The 24726-nt window shown below is 47.6% G+C and overlaps 12 protein-coding genes across 12 annotated transcripts; 5 read left to right on the forward strand and 7 right to left on the reverse strand.

Annotated features, from left to right (window-relative positions):
* Positions 1–511: 511 nt before the first annotated feature.
* ONS95_002341 (uncharacterized protein) lies at positions 512–1226 on the forward strand (the record flags this gene model as incomplete). The annotated part of the gene is made up of 2 exons (XM_058495593.1): positions 512–1043; positions 1101–1226. Exons 1-2 carry the CDS (start codon positions 654–656, stop codon positions 1224–1226), a joined length of 516 nt encoding a protein of 171 aa, XP_058354321.1. The 5' UTR covers positions 512–653.
* A 236-nt stretch (positions 1227–1462) lies between these two features.
* On the reverse strand, positions 1463–3670 carry ONS95_002342 (uncharacterized protein; the record flags this gene model as incomplete). The annotated part of the gene is made up of 7 exons (XM_058495594.1): positions 1463–1737; positions 1874–2679; positions 2771–2853; positions 2915–3045; positions 3098–3313; positions 3365–3443; positions 3497–3670. 7 exons carry the CDS (start codon positions 3668–3670, stop codon positions 1463–1465), a joined length of 1764 nt encoding a protein of 587 aa, XP_058354322.1.
* A 2109-nt stretch (positions 3671–5779) lies between these two features.
* Positions 5780–6412, reverse strand: UBC13 (Ubiquitin-conjugating enzyme 13; the record flags this gene model as incomplete). Its single annotated transcript, XM_058495595.1, has 4 exons — positions 5780–5955; positions 6030–6161; positions 6214–6302; positions 6360–6412. 4 exons carry the CDS (start codon positions 6410–6412, stop codon positions 5780–5782), a joined length of 450 nt encoding a protein of 149 aa, XP_058354323.1.
* Positions 6413–7060: 648 nt separating this feature from the next.
* ONS95_002344 (uncharacterized protein) lies at positions 7061–11545 on the forward strand (the record flags this gene model as incomplete). Its single annotated transcript, XM_058495596.1, has 2 exons — positions 7061–7203; positions 7267–11545. The coding sequence occupies 2 exons, from the start codon at positions 7061–7063 to the stop codon at positions 11543–11545; spliced, it is 4422 nt and encodes a 1473-aa protein (XP_058354324.1).
* Positions 11546–11881: 336 nt separating this feature from the next.
* Positions 11882–12359, reverse strand: ONS95_002345 (uncharacterized protein; the record flags this gene model as incomplete). Its single annotated transcript, XM_058495597.1, has 3 exons — positions 11882–12062; positions 12156–12246; positions 12305–12359. The coding sequence occupies 3 exons, from the start codon at positions 12357–12359 to the stop codon at positions 11882–11884; spliced, it is 327 nt and encodes a 108-aa protein (XP_058354325.1).
* A 1070-nt stretch (positions 12360–13429) lies between these two features.
* ONS95_002346 (uncharacterized protein) lies at positions 13430–14193 on the forward strand (the record flags this gene model as incomplete). Its single annotated transcript, XM_058495598.1, has 2 exons — positions 13430–13666; positions 13714–14193. 2 exons carry the CDS (start codon positions 13430–13432, stop codon positions 14191–14193), a joined length of 717 nt encoding a protein of 238 aa, XP_058354326.1.
* Positions 14194–14404: 211 nt separating this feature from the next.
* On the reverse strand, positions 14405–15060 carry ONS95_002347 (uncharacterized protein; the record flags this gene model as incomplete). The annotated part of the gene is made up of 2 exons (XM_058495599.1): positions 14405–14903; positions 14954–15060. 2 exons carry the CDS (start codon positions 15058–15060, stop codon positions 14405–14407), a joined length of 606 nt encoding a protein of 201 aa, XP_058354327.1.
* Positions 15061–15486: 426 nt separating this feature from the next.
* Positions 15487–16106, reverse strand: ONS95_002348 (uncharacterized protein; the record flags this gene model as incomplete). The annotated part of the gene is made up of 3 exons (XM_058495600.1): positions 15487–15584; positions 15678–15937; positions 15994–16106. The coding sequence occupies 3 exons, from the start codon at positions 16104–16106 to the stop codon at positions 15487–15489; spliced, it is 471 nt and encodes a 156-aa protein (XP_058354328.1).
* A 275-nt stretch (positions 16107–16381) lies between these two features.
* On the reverse strand, positions 16382–17191 carry ONS95_002349 (uncharacterized protein; the record flags this gene model as incomplete). Its single annotated transcript, XM_058495601.1, has 4 exons — positions 16382–16426; positions 16518–16663; positions 16728–17002; positions 17079–17191. The coding sequence occupies 4 exons, from the start codon at positions 17189–17191 to the stop codon at positions 16382–16384; spliced, it is 579 nt and encodes a 192-aa protein (XP_058354329.1).
* Positions 17192–17813: 622 nt separating this feature from the next.
* EGD1 (Nascent polypeptide-associated complex subunit beta) lies at positions 17814–18754 on the reverse strand (the record flags this gene model as incomplete). The annotated part of the gene is made up of 2 exons (XM_058495602.1): positions 18160–18754; positions 17814–18064 (listed from the first exon to the last, which is right to left on the reverse strand). Exons 1-2 carry the CDS (start codon positions 18350–18352, stop codon positions 17814–17816), a joined length of 444 nt encoding a protein of 147 aa, XP_058354330.1. The 5' UTR covers positions 18353–18754.
* A 2111-nt stretch (positions 18755–20865) lies between these two features.
* Positions 20866–21279, forward strand: ONS95_002351 (uncharacterized protein; the record flags this gene model as incomplete). The annotated part of the gene is made up of 1 exon (XM_058495603.1): positions 20866–21279. The coding sequence occupies one exon, from the start codon at positions 20866–20868 to the stop codon at positions 21277–21279; it is 414 nt and encodes a 137-aa protein (XP_058354331.1).
* Positions 21280–22840: 1561 nt separating this feature from the next.
* ONS95_002352 (uncharacterized protein) lies at positions 22841–23462 on the forward strand (the record flags this gene model as incomplete). The annotated part of the gene is made up of 3 exons (XM_058495604.1): positions 22841–22974; positions 23024–23130; positions 23197–23462. The coding sequence occupies 3 exons, from the start codon at positions 22841–22843 to the stop codon at positions 23460–23462; spliced, it is 507 nt and encodes a 168-aa protein (XP_058354332.1).
* Between the last annotated feature and the right edge of the window lie 1264 nt (positions 23463–24726).

Below are 24726 nucleotides of genomic sequence, written 5' to 3' on the forward strand. Positions count from 1 at the left end.
TCTGTGACAGTGCTCTTTGGGCTAGATTAGAAGGCTAAGACTCAGATTTAGCGCCTATGACCAATTTGCTAGATCAATCATCCACATTCTGTCCTTCAAACATTGAGATTTGCTCGTCGTGGAGAGGTTCACGTGTGGCTAGCTGTGCCACAATTTGGCGTCAGAGCGAAGTGGTGTAATGAGAGGTCTGTAGTCACAAATAGAAGGCCCCCACAGCGGGCCAATCATGAATGATTGAATCGTTAGGGTACTTCAACAGTGCTTCTCTGGATCTTAGTGGGTAAGGTATGTTTACCTGTGGACGTTGACAGGGCGGCGGCCTTGGAGGCGGGTCTCGGGAGAATCAGAAGCTTGTTTTTGCCAAGGTCTTTCGGCGATAAGGCCAGTCTATGGTCGATCAATTATGAAGTCAAACAGTTCAAATGAGGCGAAATAATCGAGAGGAAATCGCAACTAGAACTTCAAGCAACTGCGTACCATCAGAGAAATATCATAATAAAAGATCATTAATCATCCGTCGAGATAAGGGGTAAGCCAACCCCGCAACCGTCTAACCGAGGATTTCTCCAACACAAATACCCCGCGTTCGCCCCCTCCATTGTGCTGAGACGAGACAGTAAACACTACACGCGATACAAAACAGCAGAAACAACATGCCATTCTACGACGTTCAGCACTCTCTCCCTCTGACCACTTCCCAACGCTCCTCTCTCGCTAAAGAACTCACAACTCTCCACGCAACCTCCTTCAACGCGCCAACTATCTTCGTCAACGTCAAATTCACACCCAACTCTGAAGATGAAGGCTATTTCGTAGGTGGAGAGCACAGGCCTAGCACGAATCGCATATTTGTGCACGTGAGATCTGGAAAAGGACGAGGTGATGAAGCGTTTGCGAAATTAGCTGCAGATGTTGAGCAGGTGTGGAACAAGGTTGTTGGAAGGGGGACAGGGGATTCCGTCGCGGGGAACTTGAAGGTCTTACATGCTGTATTCATTGTGTCTGGTATCACTGCTAGAGAGCAAGGGTTTGCGATTCCGTTGGTGAGTTTATTATGTGAGTTTTGGGTTTGGAAAAAAGGGAGCTGATGTGAACTATAGGCTGGAGAAGAGGCGGTTTGGTTGAAGCAGAGTCTTGGAACATTCAAGAAGAGGGCGGATGCTGGAGAAGAGGATATGAAGACTTTGATGGCGGATCTTGAAGCGAGGCCAGAGTTGATGAAGTAGGGCGACTAGGAATCAAGGTCAAGCTTTCTGGACAGCCAAAACCTGTCGCCTGAGAAGTGTAATTATATAAAGTTGTTGAAAAGATAAGGAAGGGAACGAGGTAATGTAATAAATCTCATCTCTCATATGTATCATTGATGTACTCAATACGTAGGACCAGCCACCCGCATATCTAGGATACATTTGGTCCATTGCAGCCAGGATCTCATTTCCCCATACTGAGATTAATTTATGAATCAATGCATGACGACGGCCACATGATCATCCATGTACGGACTGATATCTCCCAAGAACAGAGCAGCAACGATCGATACAACACCAAACGCAATACTGGTATAGTAAACGTAAGGATAGGCATGAGCATACGATACCCGGCCCGCCAACACGATGTCGTTCCAAATCGTGATATTGCCGTCTACACCAGGCAAGTGCAAAATCTTGTCAATCAGGGAGGCGCCGGTGAGTTCAGCAGCAGCCTTGATAGTTTCACCTGAGAAGATATCATTTTGAACTGCAAAAAGTCAGTGATGTTCTTTCACCATAACAAACCCCTGAGAATCTCGCTTATTCTTGGCTTTCTAACAAACATCTTGCGAGCCAAGAACGTGGATAGTTGCGTCAGAGGAAAAGTGGAAAAAATGACTTACCGCACGCTGTAGCAATGTTGAATTTCAGAGCAGGAACAAACTTGTTGTAGAACACATTATAGTAAGTCGTGTATCCGATGGCACCACCGATGACTCTGATCGCCAAGGTAAGAGCTGCTATGGTTGCAATGAGATCGTCGGGACAAATGATGGTCGTAATGATGGAGGCTGGAACCACAATCCCACCAATTCCAAGACCAGCTACAACGAGGATACCATAGACAGCGTTCAAGTTGTCGAGTCGGGCAGCGGCCAAAGCTCCACATCCAGCGGTCATCATGACACTGGATCCGACCATCAAAGCTCGGTTGTGGCCGCGAAGCACGGACAACAACCACAACACGATACAAGCACCAGCAAGGATGGAGAACCCGATGGGCATACCTCTGACTCCAACACCAACTGGGTCATGTCCATAGACGTTAAAGGCTTGTGTCGGCCAAAAGAGAAGGACCGAGAAGAAGTTTGCGCCAGAGATGAAAGTGATGACAAGAGTCAAGGCAAGTACGCGAGGCTCTTTTCTCAAACGTGACGGGAACATGGGATACTTGGCTCCGTAAATTTCCCAAAAGCAGAAGCCGACGAGGAGAGCAGCTCCAAGGAGGAGAGGGACGAGTGTATGAACGGACGTCCACTTATATTGATATCCTCCCCAGAGAAGTCCAGCAATGAAAAGTATCATGCCTGAGATGGACAGGAAGCCGCCGACAAAGTCGATTTGATTGATAATTTCTTTGCGGCTTAGACCAGAGGAGTTTACCCGTGGTGGGGGATGGTAGAAGATAAACGTCATCGAGACGCCAATGCTGTAGAAGAAGAGGTCAGCATTCGACACTTGCAATACGCCAACCGAAGCGAAATCGCAAAAAATTGAGGGTTTAATCAGAAAATACTCACAATGCCCACACACCACAAAGAATTCCGATGTACCGCCATGAGCCGTGATATGCAATCAACTGCGCCCAAAGAACGGAAGGGCACTTCATATGGACAATTAGCTCTCTCTTCTGACATAGAAGGTGGTAAAAGTTGGAAACGTACGAATGGAATGATGGTGAAGATCAATACCGCAACGTATTTCCCGCGTTTTCTTGTTGGAGCAAGTTCGGAGGTAGCAGCTAAAGCTGTAAGTTCGTTGATCCCTGCACCGACTCCGGCTAATGCCATGCCAGCTGTCCAATATCAGAATTGCCTTCATCAAATCGTTCAAGTGCGTCGCCTTACCGATGAAGATGTTCATGGAATGCGCCGTAGCACAAACAATCATTCCGACGACAATAAACATGCCACCAGATATCGCAACCCATCGTCGACCAATCAGATCAGACAATGCTCCAACGAAAGGGCAAATGGCAGCGAGGGCGAGCAGATTCGCTAGCACGAACCACACCCATCGATCGACTCCTCCTAAGTCGCCGTAGATATATGGTGGTACACCGCCTGGATCTCTTTAGCGACATTCCAGCACTTCTTTGAGGAGTTTTGGCTTACCAAAAAGATAAACAGGAATCTGGGATCCAGTCCACAGAAATGCCATGGCTATCAAGGACATCATACGTTTGAAGGTCATCTAGCGAGTGTTATTACCTGACAATCCAGTACCCAAGGCTTTTGGAGACTTACTGGAGGTTCATGGTCATGGTCTTCACCATCGCCATAGGTTCTCAGCCCATCTTTCTCATAGTAGTGGTCATTTCCGGGCACTCTTGAAATCGTTCTCACGGCATCTACGTGGTGGCTAGAGTCCATCTCCTTGTCCGTCGACCCCGTTGGGGAGGGCGCAGCGTTGTGATCCATTTTGCGATACTTGCCAAAAGATTGAAAGAGTATGAGAAAGAGGATAAGAAAGAACTGGGAAAGCGAACATCGTAGAGGCGGGGTCAAGCTGGACGGTTATATACGTTCCTCAACCACTCACCAGCGGTGACTTCCCCAGGAACACGAATGCCACCCGTGCCACGCAGACGGATCACCTCGGAAATCGTGGCTTATGCAAGCTTTCTCGGGCAGTCGGTCCCAACATGGCCAAGCGAAGTGACTATCAGATGGGTCTTGACATATAGGGTTTGAGATAGGTCGAAAGACTAGGAACTCCTCATAAATCCTAGGTACCAACTTATCTCATTCGGGAACATGATCCGTTTGCTTGAGCGCGATCGCCGATACGCCGAGGAACTTCGAGGTGTTCCAAATCTTTGAAGCATTTTGGTTGTGGGGAATCCTTGTCTTGCGTAAGGAGGGGTACCGCCGTCGGCCGTGTCCTAACCATTTGCAGTGTGGTTAGTATGATAGATCCCGCCACCCACCATTCAGACAACCAGTCCTGAGTCTCGACTTCGAAGAAACCCCACTAGAATCCCACTAATGTAGCCTAGGAAATCAAGACATGCGACTACGTTGCTCCAGAATGCTTCACCATTCGTTCCAGATTCACCGTTTGCCAACGGCACCTGATCGTTGTGGACATCCCGTCCAGCTGGTCTGTGGGCTCTGTTATTCCCTCCATATTGGATGCTACCCCTTACAGGTGCAGACATTATTTGGAGTTGTTCAAGTGTCTTATGGAATGTGCAGATTTCAGGGCCGCAGAATCAAAAGTCGAGGGGCGCGAGGCTCTCAACAACGGGGTGGTAGTGTGCAATATATGCCAGGTATTGAAGAATTTGTCTCTTCAGTGGAAAATGAGAGAGATATCTTATAAATAGGTAAGGTTTCATCGTCGTGAATTATGTGAATAGTCGGTCAGCTTCACACCAACAAAGTTACACTAGAACGCGGGGAGGAAGACAAATGGCAGACCCTTCAAACGGCGATTTCGTAACCATGCAAACCATACCGAACGAGCTAGCATGGGGCAATTTAGGGATCTTGGACGAGATAGCCCTTGTTTTTCGTTTGAATAGGCCCGCGTATGTACACCGTTGAAAGCCTAGAAGCTCTTAGGATTTTGGAATAAAGAGATACTAAGAGTCTCCTCCCCCAACCTTCTCAAAACTGTAGAAGCAGGCTCATTCACACCTTAGAGCTGCTCGATCTCCCGTAGAGTGCTTTCTTAATCTGACTACCGATTCCAGTTCAGCTCCGGAGTGTCTGAATCTTTAGAGGTCCTTATTGGTCGTGTATCCTGCAGCCACATCCAAAACTCTCCAGGTGCGGGCTCGGACGCCGAGGTATTTTCACCCACGTACTTGTGGCGGCTGATGGCGAAGGTGGCCAGCTGTGGCTTGCAGGAGCCCGCCAAGCTCCCCTGAGTGATTCCAATTATGGTAATGAGACTAAGCGTTCACACAGGTAGTCTGGCAGAAATACCATATGTGTGTGGTGAAGTTGCAAAATAAATAGTCGGAATTTGCACGGAATGTCTGCTGGGCAAGAAGCGTGACTTTCTGGGGGCCAAGGGCCTTTTGCTGTTCCGCGCGGAACATGGAAGGAATTTCCAATCAGGTAGGCAGAGGAACTGTCCAAATTGGGAGACTTCCCAATATTCCACATTGAATGTTCTGTTTGTACTCGCGTATATCGAGAGTTATGGCTGGGTGAAAAGGGTTGGTGGATGGTTAAACATGAATAACAAGGATCCGGCGCTACAAGAGTGGACAAGAGCAATAAGAAAAGGAGAAATGTACGCAGAAGTGATGAGAAGTCAGCTGAACGGAGCCGCGAACAAGTAGGTAGACTATTCCGCTCTCTTCCCCAGACCCTGCCTTGTCAAGATCTGAAAGATAAATCCCAAACCAGCGCCACTAAGAACACCTTCATTCCATGCACACCAACGCATCACCATCTAACATCATCAACGTCGTTTCTTTCGCTCCAACTCGGTATCTCGTCCCGTCATCAACTTAATATCTCTCGTACCTCTGCCTCAGCCATTCATCAATCATAATTTCCAACCAACCGCAAGTGTTAGTTGATAGCATGCGTCCGTGTCCACTCTTTAGCGGTTGCAATAGCTGCAGGCTCATCCTCCTTCCATCTCTTCGCAACGTCTGGTGCAAGTGGATCATCAGGATTTGGGGCGCCGAGCAGAGCTTGGATTGAGAGAAGGATTGTTCGGATCTGTAGAGCCGGGGACCAGTTACCTGAACCAGAATATTAGCTTCTCAAAATAACGTGATTATCAGAGAAAAAGAGACGAATGTAACAAGTCACTTACTCTTGAGCACATCGAGGCAGATACGGCCTAGCTTGTCGATATTTGGGTGGTAGATCTTGGTGAGGAACCGGATCTTTGGTGGTGTCATAGGATAATCGTCTGGCAAGAAAAGCTCGAGCTTGAAAATTCCACCTGCTCCAAGTCAATATTGAGAGTATTCTTAGCTTTCTGGACCCTATCTGACCTTCATATGGAGACTGGGTAGGGCCATGTATCGACACATCGAAATATCGGAGATTATCTTCATGGGGGACTGCGCTGATACCTGGGACTCTACAGAAAGCGAAAATTCAGTATACATATCAAGTAGAGAACGGTTATTCTACTCACGGCTCTGCCATCAATCTCTCAGTCTCCTTGATGATTCGTTTTGGCAACGCCATATTGTTGAAGGTCTGCCGCGCTGCGGACTTGGGAGTGCAGTGTGGAGCTCGAAATAGCGATCCAAACAGAGACTGTATGATTTCCAGCAGCAGAACTGGCTGAGGAATTGAATATCGAGGTCAGGCAGATCGAGAGAGGCAGATCGACCAGGCTTGGTGGGGGTGGGGCAAAAGCTCAAGAGGCTATCGCAAAATGCAGCGAAGAGATTGTTCGGCCTTTTAAAGGTCGAAAGAAGCTTCGAGGCCTGCTGTTCGCTGGGAAGTTCCGATGAATGTAGATGGTTTTTTCGTTACAGTCGTGAATGTTTATATTCTTCCTCGCCAGCCTTAGATGGTCGTCGCTGTGGATGATGGAGGACGACGGCAACATAGAAGTTCCGCCCGTCTTGGCTAAGCCTGAAGAGGGGAGGAGCTCAAGGACCTCCTCGATCACGAAGTAGCAAGGTAAACTGCTGCATTACTGCCGATTACGAAATTTATTACATTTGGGTTAACTTGCTCTCCCTCATATGTGTGATTGCGATCTCTTGACGTGATTCCTCCACTATGCATGGCGGAAACTCGCATATAAATCTCCATCTAGTATCAACGTCAGTCGCGCCTCCACCCTCCTAAGCGTGAGGACGATGCGCAGCCTTCCAAGTCGCAATGATGGATGAGTCGAGGAAGGGGAAGAATATCAAGTCAGCATTTGATAGCACTACATTCGAGGCGGACGTATCGATTCATGTGGAGCGCAAAGTTGGTTCCGCTACCATCTCACCCTCTGGACGAGATGTTGCACTTGCGTCGTAAGAGTTCTATGACCCTATTCTGCGATTGCGTTCACGGAAAGTACGACTAACATATTGTAGTACCGATGGACTCGATATAATCGACCTCGATCATCCTTTAAACCCTCCGCGCCATCTCCGCCATGGACTTCCTTGGCTTGTTGCAGACGTGCAGTGGTCTCCCTTTGCCGCACGAGAGAATTGGGTTGTCAGTACTGCAAATCAAAAGGCTTTGGTATGGAATTTAAACATGCCAGAAGACTCTTCTCAAGGGGCTATCGAGCACACGCTACATGGGCATACAAGGGCGATCACGGACATTAACTTCTCGGCACACCATCCTGACATGCTTGCAACATGCGCTGTGGATGGTTATGTACATTGCTGGGACTTGCGTCGTCCTAGACAGCCGGTCCTGACATTCTGTGATTGGTTCGCTGGTGCAACACAAGTCAAATACAATCGGCAAGACTCTCACGTCCTTGCGTCTTCCCATGATCGATGGTTAAGGATATGGGACGACCGCAAAGGAGCGGCGCCGATGCGATCCATTAATGCCCACGAGTCAAAAATCTATGGTGTTGATTGGAACCGAACCCGGTCCACAGGTGTTGTGACATGCTCCTTGGACAAAAGCATCAAGTTCTGGGATTATTCGAATGATGTTGACGAGCCCGAGCGTATCATTAGAACAGACTTCCCCGTGTGGCGAGCTCGTCACACGCCTTTTGGATGGGGTGTTCTGGCTATGCCGCAAGATACTCCTGGAAACCTGCATCTTTATGATCGTCGCCTAGGCAGTGGGGATCAGGATGCCTTCTCGCAAGCAGTGACGACTTTTCCCGGGCATGGGAATTCGAAGGTTAAAGAGTTCCTATGGAGAAGTCGAGGCAGTATCACAGATGAAGGCATTGATAACCGAGAATTCCAGTTGGTATCTTGGGGAGAGGATAATCAATTGAGACTGCAGCATGTAGATCCGGAAACGCTAAAGGGAGTCGGTTTCGTCAAAGGCACTCAAGTCAGAAAGAAGCTCAACGTCACGCGCAAAGGTGCCGTGTACAAGACATTCCGTACAGTAGAAAGCACTCCAACCGAAAAACGGGCTGCCACAATTACAGGACCCCGACCTGGAAGCTCCGGGCTGAAAATCAGTGCTCTGAGTGTTGGCATGAAGAAGCTGAATCTGCCTCATTCTTCACGCAGCAATTTGGCCTTACGAGCGCCTGCCATGAAAGGCAAAGAGAAGTTGACTAAACAAGATGATCAAAACCAGAAACAAATCGGGTGGATGAGCGGGATCAAGTTTACAGCAAAAAGTGAGAATGCTGCCTCTCAGAAACGGCCCACATCGAGGCGTTTATCTCTACTTAACCCCGAGTTTGAAGAAGACGCAGACTGGGATCAGCCAGAGTCTCTCCATGACGAGATCATTAGAATCCACGACCAACTGCCTAAGATCACTTTTGAGGATGTTGACATGGACAAGCGAACTGTCGTTGCTTCGATGAATGGACCATGGGGCGATGACGGCAATGCTATCTACATTAAGGTGACCATAGTATTTCCGGAGCAATACCCTGAGTCCAAAGCACCGAGCTTTACCTTGGGAAAGACTTCTCTTATGCCAGATGATGTGTATGCGAGGCTCAAACGAGAAGTACATCAAATTGCGGCTGGCTTCGTTTCACGGAAGCAGGGTTGTTTGGATGCAGCTCTGTGCTACCTCCTTGGAGAAGTTGATCTGGAGACTAGCACCACATTTTTCAAGGACGTCGGCGATTTGGATGATGATATGGACGCTCTTGCCGACGAAAGTTCTAGCGACGATGACGATGACGATATCCCTGCTGCAATAGCATCTCAAGAGATTGGGCAGAGTGCAACGGGAGGCTCAACCGCGCCGAGAAATACTAATGCTAACGTTCCTCTACCTCGACTCTGCGGAGCACGTTTCTCTGCAAATGGAAAGCTGGTGTGCTTCTTCCCCCCTAAGGAAGACAAAGTCAAGTCACTCTTGGAAACCCTGGTTGCAAAGAATAATGCACGTTCGAAGGGCGATCCAGTATTTGAGACATTTGGCCGTCTGAACAACAATACTTCGCCAATACCCCGGATCAAAGCAATGTCGCTCGCTTCCGAGAGTAAAACTGACTCTGATACATCGGATGATTCTGACGTGTCTTCCTCGAGTGACTCCGATTCTTCTCACTTCCGCATTCCTCGATTTCCGATGTCAGACTATTTCCGAAGGTCTGGAAGAAGACCATATCGGAGGGGGTCTCCTACCATCATGTCTCAAAGATCCAGTGCCGCTGGAACCGGAACAGGCACAGGAACAGGGACTGGAACCGGTTTTGGAAGGACACGATCGTTAAAGCCTAGAAACATCGTTTGTTTGCACGATATCAACGATTTGCTACCGTCTAGACCCGAATTGGCTGAAGATTATGCTATTTTCGGGGAAGGTCCGGAAGTGTGCGAGCAAAATGCTGAGGCTGCTGAAAGGCACGGCTACAAAGATCTGGCAGATGTCTGGAGATATGCTGCGATGCTTCTCCACAATGAGGTTCCTCTCGAAGTCTTGGATCAAACACATCGGCGAGAACCAATACTTGTCATTGCAAAAGATGCTGTCAGGCGAAACCGCAGCAACAGTGGCTCTGATAGCGGCCTCGATCTTTCTTATGACTTTCGAAGTCGACGAAACAGCCTATCGGGTAGAGTTAAATGGGGAACTAATCCACTTGCCAAACAGCTCATTAGTGATCTCTTCGATCATTTTGAGCGTCTTGCGGATGTACAAATGTTGGCTATGCTCTCTTGTGTGTTCAGCGAGCCCCTTGCTAAAGACGCAGCTTCACATGCGGAGCTCTACATGACCCAGCCTCAAACGCCAATTTCTATGAAGACTCCTGCTTTTTCACTCGACTACTTCCCAACCGATGCCGCGGCATGGAGCATGTATCAAAAAACACCCATCAATTCTGTGGTATCGACTCCGAAATTCTCTCATACTCCATCTGGTTTATACGGCTCAGTTGGATCTTCAAACGGTGCATGGGGAAGTGACCCTGCCTCAACGTCATACTCATGTGGGGAAACGCCACCGTTGAGGTCCAATCGCGCAAGCTCTGAGTTCCTCAGTCAGCAAACCCAGAGTCTGTCAACGTCCCCAGACAATCCCCGCAGTTTTCGACGAGCCAACTCAGGCATTGCCCATAGTTTCGCTGCGAGCTTCTCTAGGCCGTTTGCCATCACCGCTTCTTCTTCACCTCCAAACCCTCCACCAAGTAGGAAACGGCCAAGTCCAGTGGAGAACATGTTAAACTCACTTGCCCCCAGCACAATCACTTGGGGTAATACGACAGTCCTCGGAAGTGTCAAGGAGCAAACCATCAATGAACGGTCTTCGTATTCTGATGATGAAAGCACGAAGGATGATTGGAAGCCATCGATCTGTACGGGAATCAGCCTCACCATGGAGAATCAAAACGCTTTCGATGATGAAGGCTGTATGAGCACTCCATTATTAGAAATCAGCCATGCCGCTTTATATGCTAGCTATCGAAGAACTTATGCCGAGCTCCTCTACATCTGGGGTCATCCCTTGGCACGTCTTGAGATATTGAAATTTAATGGTCTTAAGGACTACTTTACAGAGCATGAAATCCCAGAGAAGTCATTCGCTGCTTCGATTCTCTCAAACGATACCCATAGCTTGAGCCATGACCCATCACCTCCATCCCCGATCATACTTGGCAAGAAGGATCACCATCTGCAACTACCTCCGTCACCTTTCACTGATCAAGGTCTCGATGTAACAGGCTACTGCTTGAAGCATGACACACGCCTCGAGCCTCTCATTGGTAGCAATCTTGGAGGTGCTGTTGGTCGCTGTGAGAAGTGCAAGACTACACAGCGGCAGCTACGCTGCACGATTTGCATGGAACCAATCAGTGCACTTTTCGCACCATGCCTCTCATGCGGTTGTGCAGCACACGAAGACTGCTTATCAGAGTATCATACATCCGGCAACACTCAGTGTCCTGGTGGTTGTGATTGTGATTGTGGGAGCAAAGCTAGCGCTGGAGTCGTCGAGGGATGGGAGGTTATGATGGACGCCATCGAAAGACTGCGGAATCACGACAAACATGGCTTGAAAGGAATCAAAGATAATCAGGATCTAGACGATTGGGATGTCGAAGTGAACGCGGACTGGGAACAACATGTCCCCAGTGGAGGTCTCGGGAAAGGGTACTCGACTCTTAGCAAGAGGCTGGGACAGGTCAGAAGTGGCGACTGGGGTATGTCGGGCACGAAGAAAAGACCGAGCAGTCTGAGGAATGAGAATATTTGAATTTTAATTGCATTTTCTGCATAATATGGAGATGGATAGGTGTGGCATATTGTATCAAGTATCGAATGGGCACAGGAAGCATGTATTGGTTAGTGTAATGTCTTGTATATCGAAAGAGCTTTCTCAGGTCTGCTGGAGAGTCTGAAACAGTACACACGGGCAGAGTGTTTGGCTGTGCTTGAGTGAGATAATTCAGTGATAATTTCTCAATTCTTCATTCTGCCTCTGCCTCTGCCGTCCATTTCTCCGTGGCATACCCTTCGGTACCCCTTGAACAAGTTGGGCGACGAGTGCCATTTGCAGCTATCAGTGAGCTATGCTTCGGATGCCTGAGCCCTATGGCATTGGCTTACAAGTCGGCTTAGCAGCTCCTGGCACACATTGGCTCCATTTTGGCTTGTCACAACACTTGAACGACGAAATATTGTTATGCCATTTCGAACTCGTCTTGCAGGTGTGCGCCAGATCGAACGCATACTCAAGTTCATTTGTGTGATCACCTTGGCAGTCATAGTCTCTATTACTCTTATCAGTATTGGTTTATGTAGTGACAGGTGGACAAAGTATCGCAGGGGCGAGGGCATGAAGGGTTTTGGGTGATGTTACTCACTTCCAGAAAACACAGACATGAGTGCTGTCGCTACCAAGCGCGGAGGTCGCGAATGAATGAATGTTGTCATTCCACCCGGCTTTAACATTGTCTAATTTTAGTAATTAGTCGATATCTCCAACATTTGGGGAGTGGCAGTAGGCACTTACAGCAGATGTTTGTTGTATCAACATTTTGTATTTCCCAAGGGTTTGCATCTCCCATGTTCGTGGACTTATGAAGCCTTAGATCCATTGCAGAAGTCGCGCAGAAGAATATGAAAATAGTTGTTGCTTTAAATGAATTCATCACGCGTATATGTAGTGCTCCTTGCGTGGATTTTAAAACCGTGGTGCGGAGGTAGACGAGGGGTAATCAGACTGTGAATGATAGGTACTGATTTTTATTAATCCCATTTTAACGGGAGCGTTTGTGAGCTTATATATGTGCATTCAAATAATTTTCCTGTGAACTTGAGTCGGGAATTGGCTCAAGACGATCAATTTCGAATGGACAAGTACCCATGCAACACCAGGTTTAACACCATACATCGCGGACATACGTTCTTGGGGATAAAGCAAATAGAGTTCCGTGGTCCAGATAAACCCTTGTCTGAAAACCTAATCTGCACATCAGCATTGGCAGATATATCATCTGAAAGTTTTGTGGTTCATGTTCTCAATACCGTCCAATCTGATTCGCCTAACCTGCATGTCAGCAACAGCTGAAAGAAAAGCCACAGTGGTCCTATTGATATTCCTGATAAGGACATGAACTGATCCGAAGAACTCAATATGCACGTCAGCAACGGCTGAAATGATGCATGAAGTTCTTGTGGTGCCTGCTTATTGATGTCCACTATCCGTACGACAACACCCGCAATCACGGCACATGACTCCTGTCAGGGACTTTCAGCTTCATGCTTCGTCCTCGGCATACGACCTGGGGAGTGGAGTCGTTATCGTTTACAATTCCTTCGGTTGAGAGTAATCAAGAATAGATGACTTACTTGCTCGAAAGAGGCTCCGAGCTCAAGCCGTACGCGCGCGGTAAATGAAGTCTTCTTGTGGTGTCTCGTCCGTTGACTCCGTTCTAGCTTGCTGGTTTCCTCCCAAACCAACATCCATCGGCTTGGCATCTCATCATCTCTACACAATGTATAATTTTGCTCATCTCGATCTTCTCGAAACTTGAAAATGTGATAAAACAATAATACGATCACACGGAACTCCCAGCAATGGAACATGATGGATTAGACCGAGATCGGACCCCAAACACGAAGGAAGGTCCTTTCGATGGATGTGGATGTCGATGGCGACACAGAGAGTGAATACAGAATCCAGGTCAACGATCAAGTCAAATACGTCGTTGTTCAGCCCGGCATTTATGACTTAGATGATGTTCTATCTTTTCCACCAGCTCTTCTCGACAGCCTTCCACCCTTTCCCCCTGGCCATTGGACATCGTTGAAAGTCTATCTCGGTACAGATGGCAAACCAACATACACCACTTCTTCATCACCCCTAAAGGAAGTAACCAGGATCTGGCACCCCAAATTAATTGATATTTGGGGCTTCAGGAGACAGGTCGATTTGGCGCCAGTGTCCGCCTCGTGGAAAGGGATGGTCAAGAGCTCGTGGCAAAAATAGCTCGCTTCGATTTCGAGATTGGGTATGTGGAGAACGAGACTCGAGTTTACGAGAAGCTCGAGAAGGACAGGATTATGAATCCGGAACTTGAAACGATATTTCCAGCTTTTCTTGGCCATCTCGTCGAGAATGAGCGGCCAATGGGAATACTTCTTGAGAAGCTGGAGGGTAGAAGGGCAGGTATAGAGGATCTCCCAGCTTGCGAAGCCGTAGTAAGGCGGCTCCATAGCGTTGGGGTTATTCATGGGGATGTCAATCGGCACAATTTTCTTGTGGATGAACAGAGTGGTGTGGTGCATCTAATCGATTTTGAGAACGCCAAAGATTACGATGCGGTCAAGGCGGAGGAAGAAATAGCTTCTCTGAAGAGCCAACTAGTCGAAGACACAGGAAGGGGTGAAAAGTGGTGATGTTATTCCAGTGGCAAGAAAGAAACAAGCCACTTCTTGGTCTGGCACCTTCATAGCGTATTAGCGTGTCATGATGGATTGAGCGGTGGACGTGGATTAAGGCCATTCCAGGAGCTTTAAAATACATCAAAACGTATATTATAGCACCTGTTAGCTCAGAAAAATATTAATCGTCGAACACTTGTTTCCATAACGTGACATGATCCAACTCTCAAGGCTGTTCCACATACCAGCACATCAAATCTCTCAGCTTCTCCCTCGGAACCTCTCCATCTGACCCTTTATCCTTCGCCAGCGCGTACTCCTTCTCAAGCAACTCCCCCTTCCTTGCCCCAACTTTCGCAATAGTCTTCATTGATCCAATAATCTCAGTATCAATCTTTGCAACAAGCGACTTGACATGAGAACGCTCTTTTAAACTCCAGAAAATCCCATGTTTTCCCACAAAAGCCCGCAAGGCTTCAGTCATGTACCCCTTTCCCCAGAAATCACAATGCAACGTGTACACCATCTCGGTGCCGTCACCAACCGTTCCAAGTAATCCAATCATTCTCGGCGAATGGCCTCCATTCTCAGTTCCAGATTTTATTTCAGAACCTGGAGCAGGGCGAAGCAAGATGGCGTATTTATCGATTTTGGGATTCACTGAAATTAGTGATTTTTGCATGAACGTCCTCGACTGTTCGGTCGTTTCCATGGGAAAATGTTTTCTGTAGGCTATGAGAAAGTCTAACAATTGAATAAATAGCCAAGTACTTACGACCATATCATGGATTCTTTCGATGACCACAGCAGGTGGAAATCATGGAGATGTTGCTCTGAAACTCGTTCTAGCCACAAGCGTGGAGTCTCTGCATCGTAAACCATGACTGTGTTTTCTTCGTGTAGATTGGGGAACAGCTGCGAAATAGGATGCAGGAAATATTGATACATGTAGTTGTTCGTTGGGGCTTATAAAAAGAGATTTCTTACCGAACGCCGCACTTTGCAGACTTACGGAGCTCCAGCTTCCAATGGCAATGAAGACAGATTTCAGAATTTTAGGATGCACATACATCGCACATGAACGTTTCAGCTCGAAGTTCCTTCCTAATTGGGTTCGCTCATAGGTCCCATAAGGCGTTCAAATTGAGAAACCTGGACCTTGAGCCGAAACTGTGAACTTCAAGCTGAAAATTTGTACCAAACTCTGAGGTTCATTGTTTCTCCACCTCGTCCGGTCGATCAAGGTAGAAGTATTGCAAATCACTCTTGACTTCACCTCCCAAGTATGCTCTCGCATAGTGATCCTTTTTATATTCTCCTTTCATGAATCCATGCTTGATTAGAATCCGTGTACTCGCGAGATTTTCCGTCAGCCGCCGCAATAAGTTGCGAATACTTCTGGCTCACTTTGGGAAAGTCAGCATTGGCTGGTTTATGGGTCAAAGTATATATAAACTTGTGTGACATTACCCCCAGTACGTAGGTATGGATGGCCTTACCTTCTAATGCCCACCACATCTGAAGAAACATAGTCAGAGCCTCAGACATATACCCTTTTCCCCAAAAGTCTGGATGGATTCGATAGCCCAGTTCTGGTTCTCGCACGATGCCAACCACTCCAATCATCTTGGGCTTCTCATCGTACTTTTCGCTCTTCAGCATAATTGCCCATCTTTCGTTCCATGGCTTGTCTGGAGTTGGACGGTGATTGCGCATATTTTCAAGTGATTCGGCAATACTGGCAGAAGGCTTCCTCATGCTTTTTTTATTTATGTAAGCAGCTCCAGATCATTTTCCATCGAAGTCCGTACTTACGACCATATCATAGACATCTCATTGCTCATAAGCCAGTGGTAGCTCTCAAGATGCTCCTCGATGTTCAGAGTCTGAAGGCCAAGCCGACTGGACTCTGCCACATAGACGGCCATGCTGTGAAGGTTACAGATGAAATTAACAAGGAGGGAGATCTTGATTCGAGTCTAAATGCATGCCTATGTCTGTTATTTACGGGACCGAGTGTTTTAGGCAAGCCGATCGAACTTGACCGGTGAACATGAGTCAACGTCACGTGGGTAGTGCAATCGACCCGGTGAGGCGATTTGCATCATGACAGTAGGATGCGAGGTTACAAAAGGTACAGGTACGACAGAAACAAGGATATTGACAGGCAATGGTCACCCAAAACATATTCTTACATGACAATTTATACCTTCGGCCTTTCAACTTCCCAAATTATGGCTGTCCTCCACTAAAACCGAGGAATTAGTGCATGCCCTCAGATTCGCTTGTGGATGCTGAACAAGAGCAGAGCAATGTAACAGTCCCTGAATGTGACTTACCTCCATCACTCCCGTTTGCGGATTTGGCGCCTCGAAAGCTTTCTCAATGACTTCCTTCCTTCTAAAGCCAGCTTTCTCCAATACCCGTTGACTAGGAAGATTCTCAGGTTCTGTTCCGGCGCTGAGCTTTTCCTTCTGCACCCTCCCTGTGACACGGTATCAGTCCTCTGTAACCTATATAAACATGGGACACTGCTGCGTATGACCTACTCTCACTCTTCCAGTAATGGTCTACCAATAACTTCAAGGCTTCAGGAGCATAGCCCTTGCCCCAATGCTGTGGCAGAACTCCATACCCAACCTCAGCTGCCTCTCCATCTTCAGAGATGCGGAGGATACCCATAGCGCCGACAAACATCGCTACTTCTGTGCCAGCAGGTCGCAACATGATGGCATACATCTCCATCCATGGTTGCTCATCTGATGCAGTGCGGGATAATAATAATGCTTTTGTACCTTCGAGATCAGAAGGAGCAGCTCGGCTTCTATGCAGTTGTCAGGATGAGCCCTATTCTACGATGTAGTTGGAAGACAGGAGGAGCGAGCAGGTCATGAACTCACGACCATCGTAATATGTTCTCATCTGTACTCAGAGCGTGATAGCCATCTAGATGGTCCTCAATCGTCAATTTTTGTAGCCATAGGCGCTCAGACTGTGCAGCATAGTCCGGCATCCTGGGAAAGAGGTCTCTTGTATATGTTCAAAAATCTTGCGAGAATTAACAACGTGCTCCTCCGAGCTGGCCAATATATATGTTAAAATATCTTTAGTGTTCGTGTCGTTATTAAGGCATCCGCATAAGGTATCTCCTAGTCATCACCGCAAGTATTCCGAACCCCGAATTCTCGTATTTTGCGGCTTTCATGAGTCACGATAGGAGCTGGGAAAATGTTTCCTGTCCCTCGGTTCCAGTCAGACATCCGCCTGACCAGAAGGGGAAGGTACTTGTCCCAGGCAACGTTTGAAGATGCAGAATGAGGCTCTGAACCCCAAAAAGACGGTCAGCAATGCCAGGTCTAAAGAACCATATCAGGTTTGTGGTGGTCACGTGACCGTATGCTTCGTTGAATTGGGTGCTCCATGTGTCACTTCACAATCACAGAAATACGGGTCTGGGGAGAACAGAAAGGCGCTGTATGGTTTTGTACAAGCAAGCAACCCTAAGACTACCGCAAATGTCGCCATATTCATGCTGGTAGCCGTACCATGGCCCAAGAGTCCGCAGAATCCTTCAAATCATTGCTCCACGCCTTCTCCCATGTCCCAAGTCCTCCACTGCTGTGCTTGCGATTCCTCTATTCGACCTTGTCCTCGAAAGTCTCACCGGCGACCAAATCCGGGATGTCATCATCATCATCATCCTCGTCCTTCTTGCCCTCACCACCCTCGGCCTTCTGCATGGATTGGTAGCTCTCAGCCAACTTTCGGAGGGAGGCAAGAGAGTCTGGGCCGAGCTGGTTGAGGATACCGGGGACGAGTTCAGTGAGCTCCTTGTCTTCACCGTTTCCGTAGATGGCGAAGGTATTGGAGGGGACGGCGGCGTGGACTGCAGGAGGAGGTATTAGTCTATCATCCGAATTCATTGCCATTGTTCGATGCCACTTTATGTGCCCGGCCACACAGGTGGGATCGGAGCCTTACCTTTAGGGGCGGCAAAGTGGATGACGTTTCCGTCAGACTTGAACATGTTGACCTCCTCAATGGCTTGGATAGGTTGGACATTCAGCTTCTTGAGCGCGGTCTGGAGCTTCTTGTCGTCGACACCGCCAGTCTTATGAACCTTCTTGACCTTTCTTCTTGGGGTACCCTTTCCTCTATTGCCTTTTGTCAGCATCAATGTATTCTATATAGCTATCTTATGTGTCCCAGTCGTATCCTTCGTGCTCATCTCGATGTAGAAGAAAATGTAACGTACCCTGCAGTAGAAAGTTAGTATTTGATCAACACAAGGCGGAGCTCTGGGGTCTTGGAGCTGCAATTGGATCCCAGAGCCGCAGAAGCCCTGCAGATTCCCTTGGAGCTGCACTCACCAATTCGTACCGACTGCTGCATCTTCTTCAACTTTTCCATATCCATGATGGCGGTAGTACGACCTTCGTCACAGATCGCGGGTATTTAGGTGAGGGAGGTTGAGGAGACCGTAAGTGTAGCTGTCCAGGCGTTTGTCAGCAAATTTTCTTCTTCGCACAGCCGAAAGGCTTCTTCGGCAGCTTGCGCAGGTGGTCGGGGTACGTACAGGTGATGATGTCGAGATGTTCCTGGGATTGCAGTCTCTCGAGGGATCACGATGGGTTTGTGCGCACCAGCAACGGTGAAAATTCGTGGAAGTTAGCCGAGATGTGGGGAAAATTCACCGTCAACTTCAACCTCACCTCACCTTTGGAAGTTGCGAAATGTATTCTTTTTCGCAACAACGACCATTAAACGGCGAAAAGCTGTACACTGGTTACAAGACTTTTGAAATTTTACCCTCCGCTTTATTTCAATTTTCCCATGGTGGTTTGATTGATATGACAGCTCAATTCTCCATGCTCTCCCACTCTTTGGTAACTGCGAGGAAGCTCTGTTGATGGACGCCATGGTCTCTTCAGACTGCGTCTTAAATGCCATACTGAATGCCATTTAAGGAGATGGTACCGTCTTGTGCCAAATGGCCATCGAAAAGGGCTTCTCTTTTCCCGCCCGAATACACTGAGACGACCTCCCTCTCCTTTTACCTGCCATAACGCCCTCTTGTTTTCTTGCTATCTTTAGGTTTGATTTATGTTATCTTTCTGAGACCTCACTTTGAACATTTTATGCGTTTCTAAATTTAATTTATAGTGTCAATTCCACGAAGTGCTCAAGTACAGAACTTCGGAATCGATCGTTTGGAAGTCCAGATAGATGGGGAGATGCGAAACTTAGCCCTATTACAAAAGCTTCTCAGAGATGACGCAAGTGCGTGCCGTTTGTAGCACTATTCAAGTATTGCATGCTCACCGCTGCTTCATCTCCAGCCGTCTAGCATTTACTGTACGAAGCTTCGAGATAGCTGATACCACGTTGGGGCTGCTCAAGCGTGCTATCAGACGTCTCTCAAACCCGACGCCTCTACTTGCGTGCTGCGTTTCGCCATGTCAAGGTTCAAAGCTGCGTTCTGAAGGACTACACTTGGCGGGCACGAATTCCTGGGTGAGGTAGTACCTCAGTCACATAGCATCAACAAGAATACAAAAACCCCCATGTCGTTTTCCAGTCCAACACAGAATGGCTCTTGGTTTGTTACGCACATTTTGGATGGCTCATTCTGGCAGAGTACTGCAGCCTGACACGTGATATTGTCCACGTGATCTATAGACAGGTTCTGGTACCTAGCTAGGATGGCAAGGATCCAAAGGCGGAAATCACTATTCTACTGTATGCTTGATATTCCTGCAGGGAATTTGTATTAGTCTATGCTTTGAGCTGCCCGCTCGAGTGGGAGACCCAGGCAACAGACCTCATCGAGCTCACTGTGGAGTGGGCAGGTCGCTGCAAACCCGAGGGTTTAGTTTTTTTGAGATAGCATGGCTCGGCGATGAGTATAGATGTGTATCTTATACTGCGAAAGTTAAATACCTTCATTTCTTCAATGGATTCACCACTGGTGAGCATTTTCAGTCATTTCATGAAGACTGTCTTGAGGATGCTTCCATATCTCGGACTACAAGCTATCACACTTACTGAGTTGAATCTTGATTTAAACAGCTCAGGATATATCAATAGATCTGGTTAGCAGCGCTGATATCCTCGCAGTCCTCACAACAATCATTTGTAGGGAGGTTTTCTCTTAGATTGTGATATACTGCATCGCATCACTTCTCTGGATTTCTGATTCACTAATGTCAACGTGCCCAATTAAATCGCTCTACATACACGATTGCTTTGAACCCTTCTGCTGCTTCCTTGTATAGATTGAAATCACTAGTCACGGTTCGTGCAATAGTGAAGACCGCAAGACGAAAGCCCATCCATTCTGGACCAACTAGACTTCTAAGAATTGAGTGGGGCAAATTATTCACTCCCTTTGTCATGAATGTCACCAAGTTGGACATAGCTCTTTGTTTGTAGGACTAGAAGTTGATGGAAGCGTCCCTTTCATAGAATGGTATGTAGACACCCATTCACAATATGTGAGAACGCGACAAAACAATTGACAACCAACTTACAGACAGAAGTAATTATTATCAGTCGAAACACTGTTGCATCTACTTTTGTATTCCATAAAAAAATCCCAAAACAAAACCTTAAAGGGCTCTTCAGTGATAGCCTAAACACTGTTCCACTCAAGGCCGGAGCCACCAGAGTCCCATCTCAGCTTCCCAAATGACTCCACTTCCATCACCCAGGAATAGGCCAAAGCCCATTCTCCGCCACCACACAGGAAAGAAACGTGTCCAATTTCATGCGAAAACGATCGACCTGGAGACTGGCTCTCTCGCACCAGGAAATGCCGAACCATCCAAACCTTCCCATCCAACGACCACTCAAACGAAAGACTCAGCATTCTTGCAATCTGGAAACAAAACATCAAGGAAACATTCCAAGACAAGATCTCAATGGACGTTTAGAAGAGCAAGCTCTCCATATCCGGGGAAAATCTCGCCGGTTTCGCTGCAGTCGTCTCTAGAATTGAACGATAATCGTAGATCGAGGTCTGCTGCCCAAGCGGTCAATGCACTGCCACGGATGCCCAGTCACATCCAGCGCACAAAATTCTTCAAAAACCAAAAGCGATGATACCGTATCGAACAAGATCCGGATCCAAAGTACGGACAAAGTTGCCGGGTCTAGGCCAAGAGAGATATACGAGACCCTTCCTTCCCGCACCCACACCAAAGAGAGGGCTACCTCGAGGCACAAAATCATTGCCGCCACAAGGTCTCCGAGTCGCGCTCCCAGGTCAAGAATCAGAGCGACACCAGAGGCACTTGAGCCAGTACGATCAAACTCTCCATCTCGGCACTCCAGTAAACCCGACCCTAGAGGACGCTCTCGAACTAACAGACAACTGCCAATCCCTATGTCACCACAGAAAATAACTGAGCAGCGAGGGAGGAGTGCTGTACGATCGAGATCTTGCCGAATAACTCTAAAGCCAGCACACAAAAGTCGTGAAAGAGGAAAGGTCATTGAATACAGGAATATTGATGCAAAGACTGGAAAGGTGGCGGTATTGACTAGGAAGAGCAAATGAGTTGAGGGATAAGAAGTAGACACATGGAGATGGACAGAGGCTTTGAGACGAAGTACAAAATGAAATAAACTCTTGGTGTCACCTGTCACACTGCTTTCCTCTTCACTTTATTTATATGAGCCATTAGTGAAGTGAATGGCATCAATGTTCCTCGTCGGGAAGCGGCATCGACGAGGACTCATAATTTCAACCTGCGACATTAAGCGAGGTAAACAAACCAAATATTCTAGGTAGGTGAACCTACAAAATTTGGGAAAGCGTGATTGTTGCAGCAGATTAATTATGGAAGAATCAAATACTAATCACGGAGAGAATAGACCGATTACAGCTATATGATGTTGTACATATTCAGCACTGGACCAAGTAGGTTTCACAGTCCGAGACAGGTTTCATTTCTTGTTCACCTCTTCCTTGTTAAAAACATATAATCAGTCTACACTCCATTATTAAACAATTCACCTTTAGCATCTCATACATTTATCACTGTTCTCTATACCACATTCTACGAATCCAGCTTACAAGGTCGATAACAATAAACATTGCTTGACAACGTTATATCAGACAGCCATTTTCTACTTACTGCAGCGTTACCTACGCTTTATGCGACAATCACCTTGTACATTTCATTTTATTTCAATAGCACCCATTATCAAATTCATGTGAGAACAGTTTATTTTATTGGCGTTTGTAAATGCAGTGGAGGCTCAGACTCGGACCTTGAAGATTTTGAGTCCGATCTCCATTCAACCCTCTCCGGGAATAGGTATCTAAGAATAGGGGTTTATTGCACCCTTCAAATGGCTGTCGCGGTTCTTCTTCCTTTAAACTCACCAAACAGTCACTCTAAAAACTATGAGTTGTCCCAATGACAGCTAATTCTAACATTAGCCATGAGATTGTCATGCGAGCCTTGCGATTGCAGCGCCTCGATTTTGAGAGGGAAGCCCTGTTTCCATCTCCAAAGAGGAAACTCGCCATTTCCTCGTACTCTGAAAGACCCAGCTTGGTAATCGCTCAGTCGAGATCTAGAAGGAAGCGTCATCACTACGCCCTCAGCTCTTCCTGACAAGATCTCAACACATGCGCCGCCAAGCTCCATTACACATGTTCTTGTCCCGAGACAAATCAATAGTTCGTGGTCACCTCTTCGTGCTCGAGGAGACGATTACACCACTTCCTGTTTTCGGAGACATGCTTCCCCGCGAGCGGCTCGTCGAAATCCGCTCTCATCATCAGAAGTATCTTCACGCTGTCATTGTCTACTAGATGCACTAATCACTTGAATAGAGAATCGCTAGTATCTCCAGGCCGCTGTCACATTGTGGTCTTCGGGCCTTTCCCCGCTGGTTCACTGAGATTCGATCGATTACTAAAGATATTGCCACTGTCTAAATGTCCGTCTCGATCTCAAGCGCTGCTCCTTTCCTCTCTCAGACTCATGAATACCAACACCAATCTAGCATCCCGCACCATCTCTCCATCCACTCCACCAACAGAAAGACGAACTTACAATTCGGTCCAACTCTCGGTCCTCACTGAAGCATCCCGTCCATCTGCTACCTCTCCCCCAACTCCCAAGCGCCGGAGCAGTCCGGCTCTCGGAAGTAACCCGGACCTTCTTGGGGGAATCTGCTCAGCCCAGACTACTACAACATCGACGGCGGCAGCAGCTGAGAGACCTGAGACAACGAAAGCTGAACGCGGACAAGCCAGCAGCCGTGCTTAATCACCGTTACACCAAGACTCTTGAAGGCTTGATCGGAGCGTCTTCCGTTCCCTTGCTTCCTCGCCTCCTCGTTATAGCTTTGGATAGCGCCCGATTTGACAGAACAGATAAGATGCAATGGGATGGTTTCCGATTCGCTGCCTCGTCTAACGTGCTGGCTTGATTCGCTCCAGAATATCTTCAAGAGGTCAGAGCTGAGATGTATGTTTGCGGTTCGGAATAGCGTGAACTACAGTGGAGTGCGGGGTAGGAGATAGCAGATGACAGGAGGCGTTTTGGGCTTTGTGAGGCTTGTTTGGATTTGGGTTGATACCCGTTAGTAGTTTGGATGTGTGAACGGGGTTATGGGACGTGCATTCAGGAGATGGTAGGAAATAAACCCGAGCCAGATCGAGAGATCCGGAAGCCAGCTTGATTAGTGTGATTGGGGTGAATATCACATTGGCTAGGGTGATGAGGGGACTCAAAATCTCTACAGGGCTCAATAGTCAGGAAGTCAGCCCTACGCATAGTCAATCATGTCTTCCAGCCTCAAACGCTTCAGAAAGGAGTCACGCTTCCGAAGAGAATGGAATATTAGCCCAACGTTGAAGCGAGTCTTCTCAGGAAATCAAAAACCGCGCGTTTGTTGCTGTTTTAGCGATCCTGTCCGCCTCCAAAGCGCGCTCTTGTTCGTTTAGTTCCATTGTAGGTGGTATTCGCAAACCCTTCCGTTTCGAGATAGAAGGTATACTCGACCATTTATCGTCAACGAAACATTGCATACTACGAAGATAGTCATGTCAGAGTAGGTAAAGTCAAACTTTTCCTCGTTAAGATCCAGCAAATCTATCACGCCAGGCTTGTGCAACGGAAATCAGTTCGGCTATCCAAAACTGGCTATCATACACACTCCTGTCCACCTTACTCATGGTCGCTTTCTCTCTTCGAGCTCCGCGCGCAGGTGATTCGAAGGAACCTTTCGTTTGGTGGAAAAACACTGGAGCATCATTCCACACCACAGGCACCATTTATCGCACAAGGGCAAGAATTTTCGGTGATAACCACAGCAGAACAGCCCATCTTTTCCCCCTTGGAGGTCCATCGAAAAACTCACAACAGGCCCGTCCAAAAAGTCTGATCTCATTCGTTACTTACCAATCATCGGCGACCAACTTGCCCCATTCGAGCCTAACAGCATTCCTCAGCATTCCCAGTCAACCCCGTCCCACACAATGCCCCATTTACCTTCCGCCAGGCGACCTGGCGAATGCCTCTCCCTCCG

Source organism: Cadophora gregata (assembly GCF_030347475.1).
Source record: "Cadophora gregata isolate MNR1 chromosome Unknown scaffold_11, whole genome shotgun sequence".
NCBI lineage: Eukaryota > Fungi > Ascomycota > Leotiomycetes > Helotiales > Ploettnerulaceae > Cadophora > Cadophora gregata.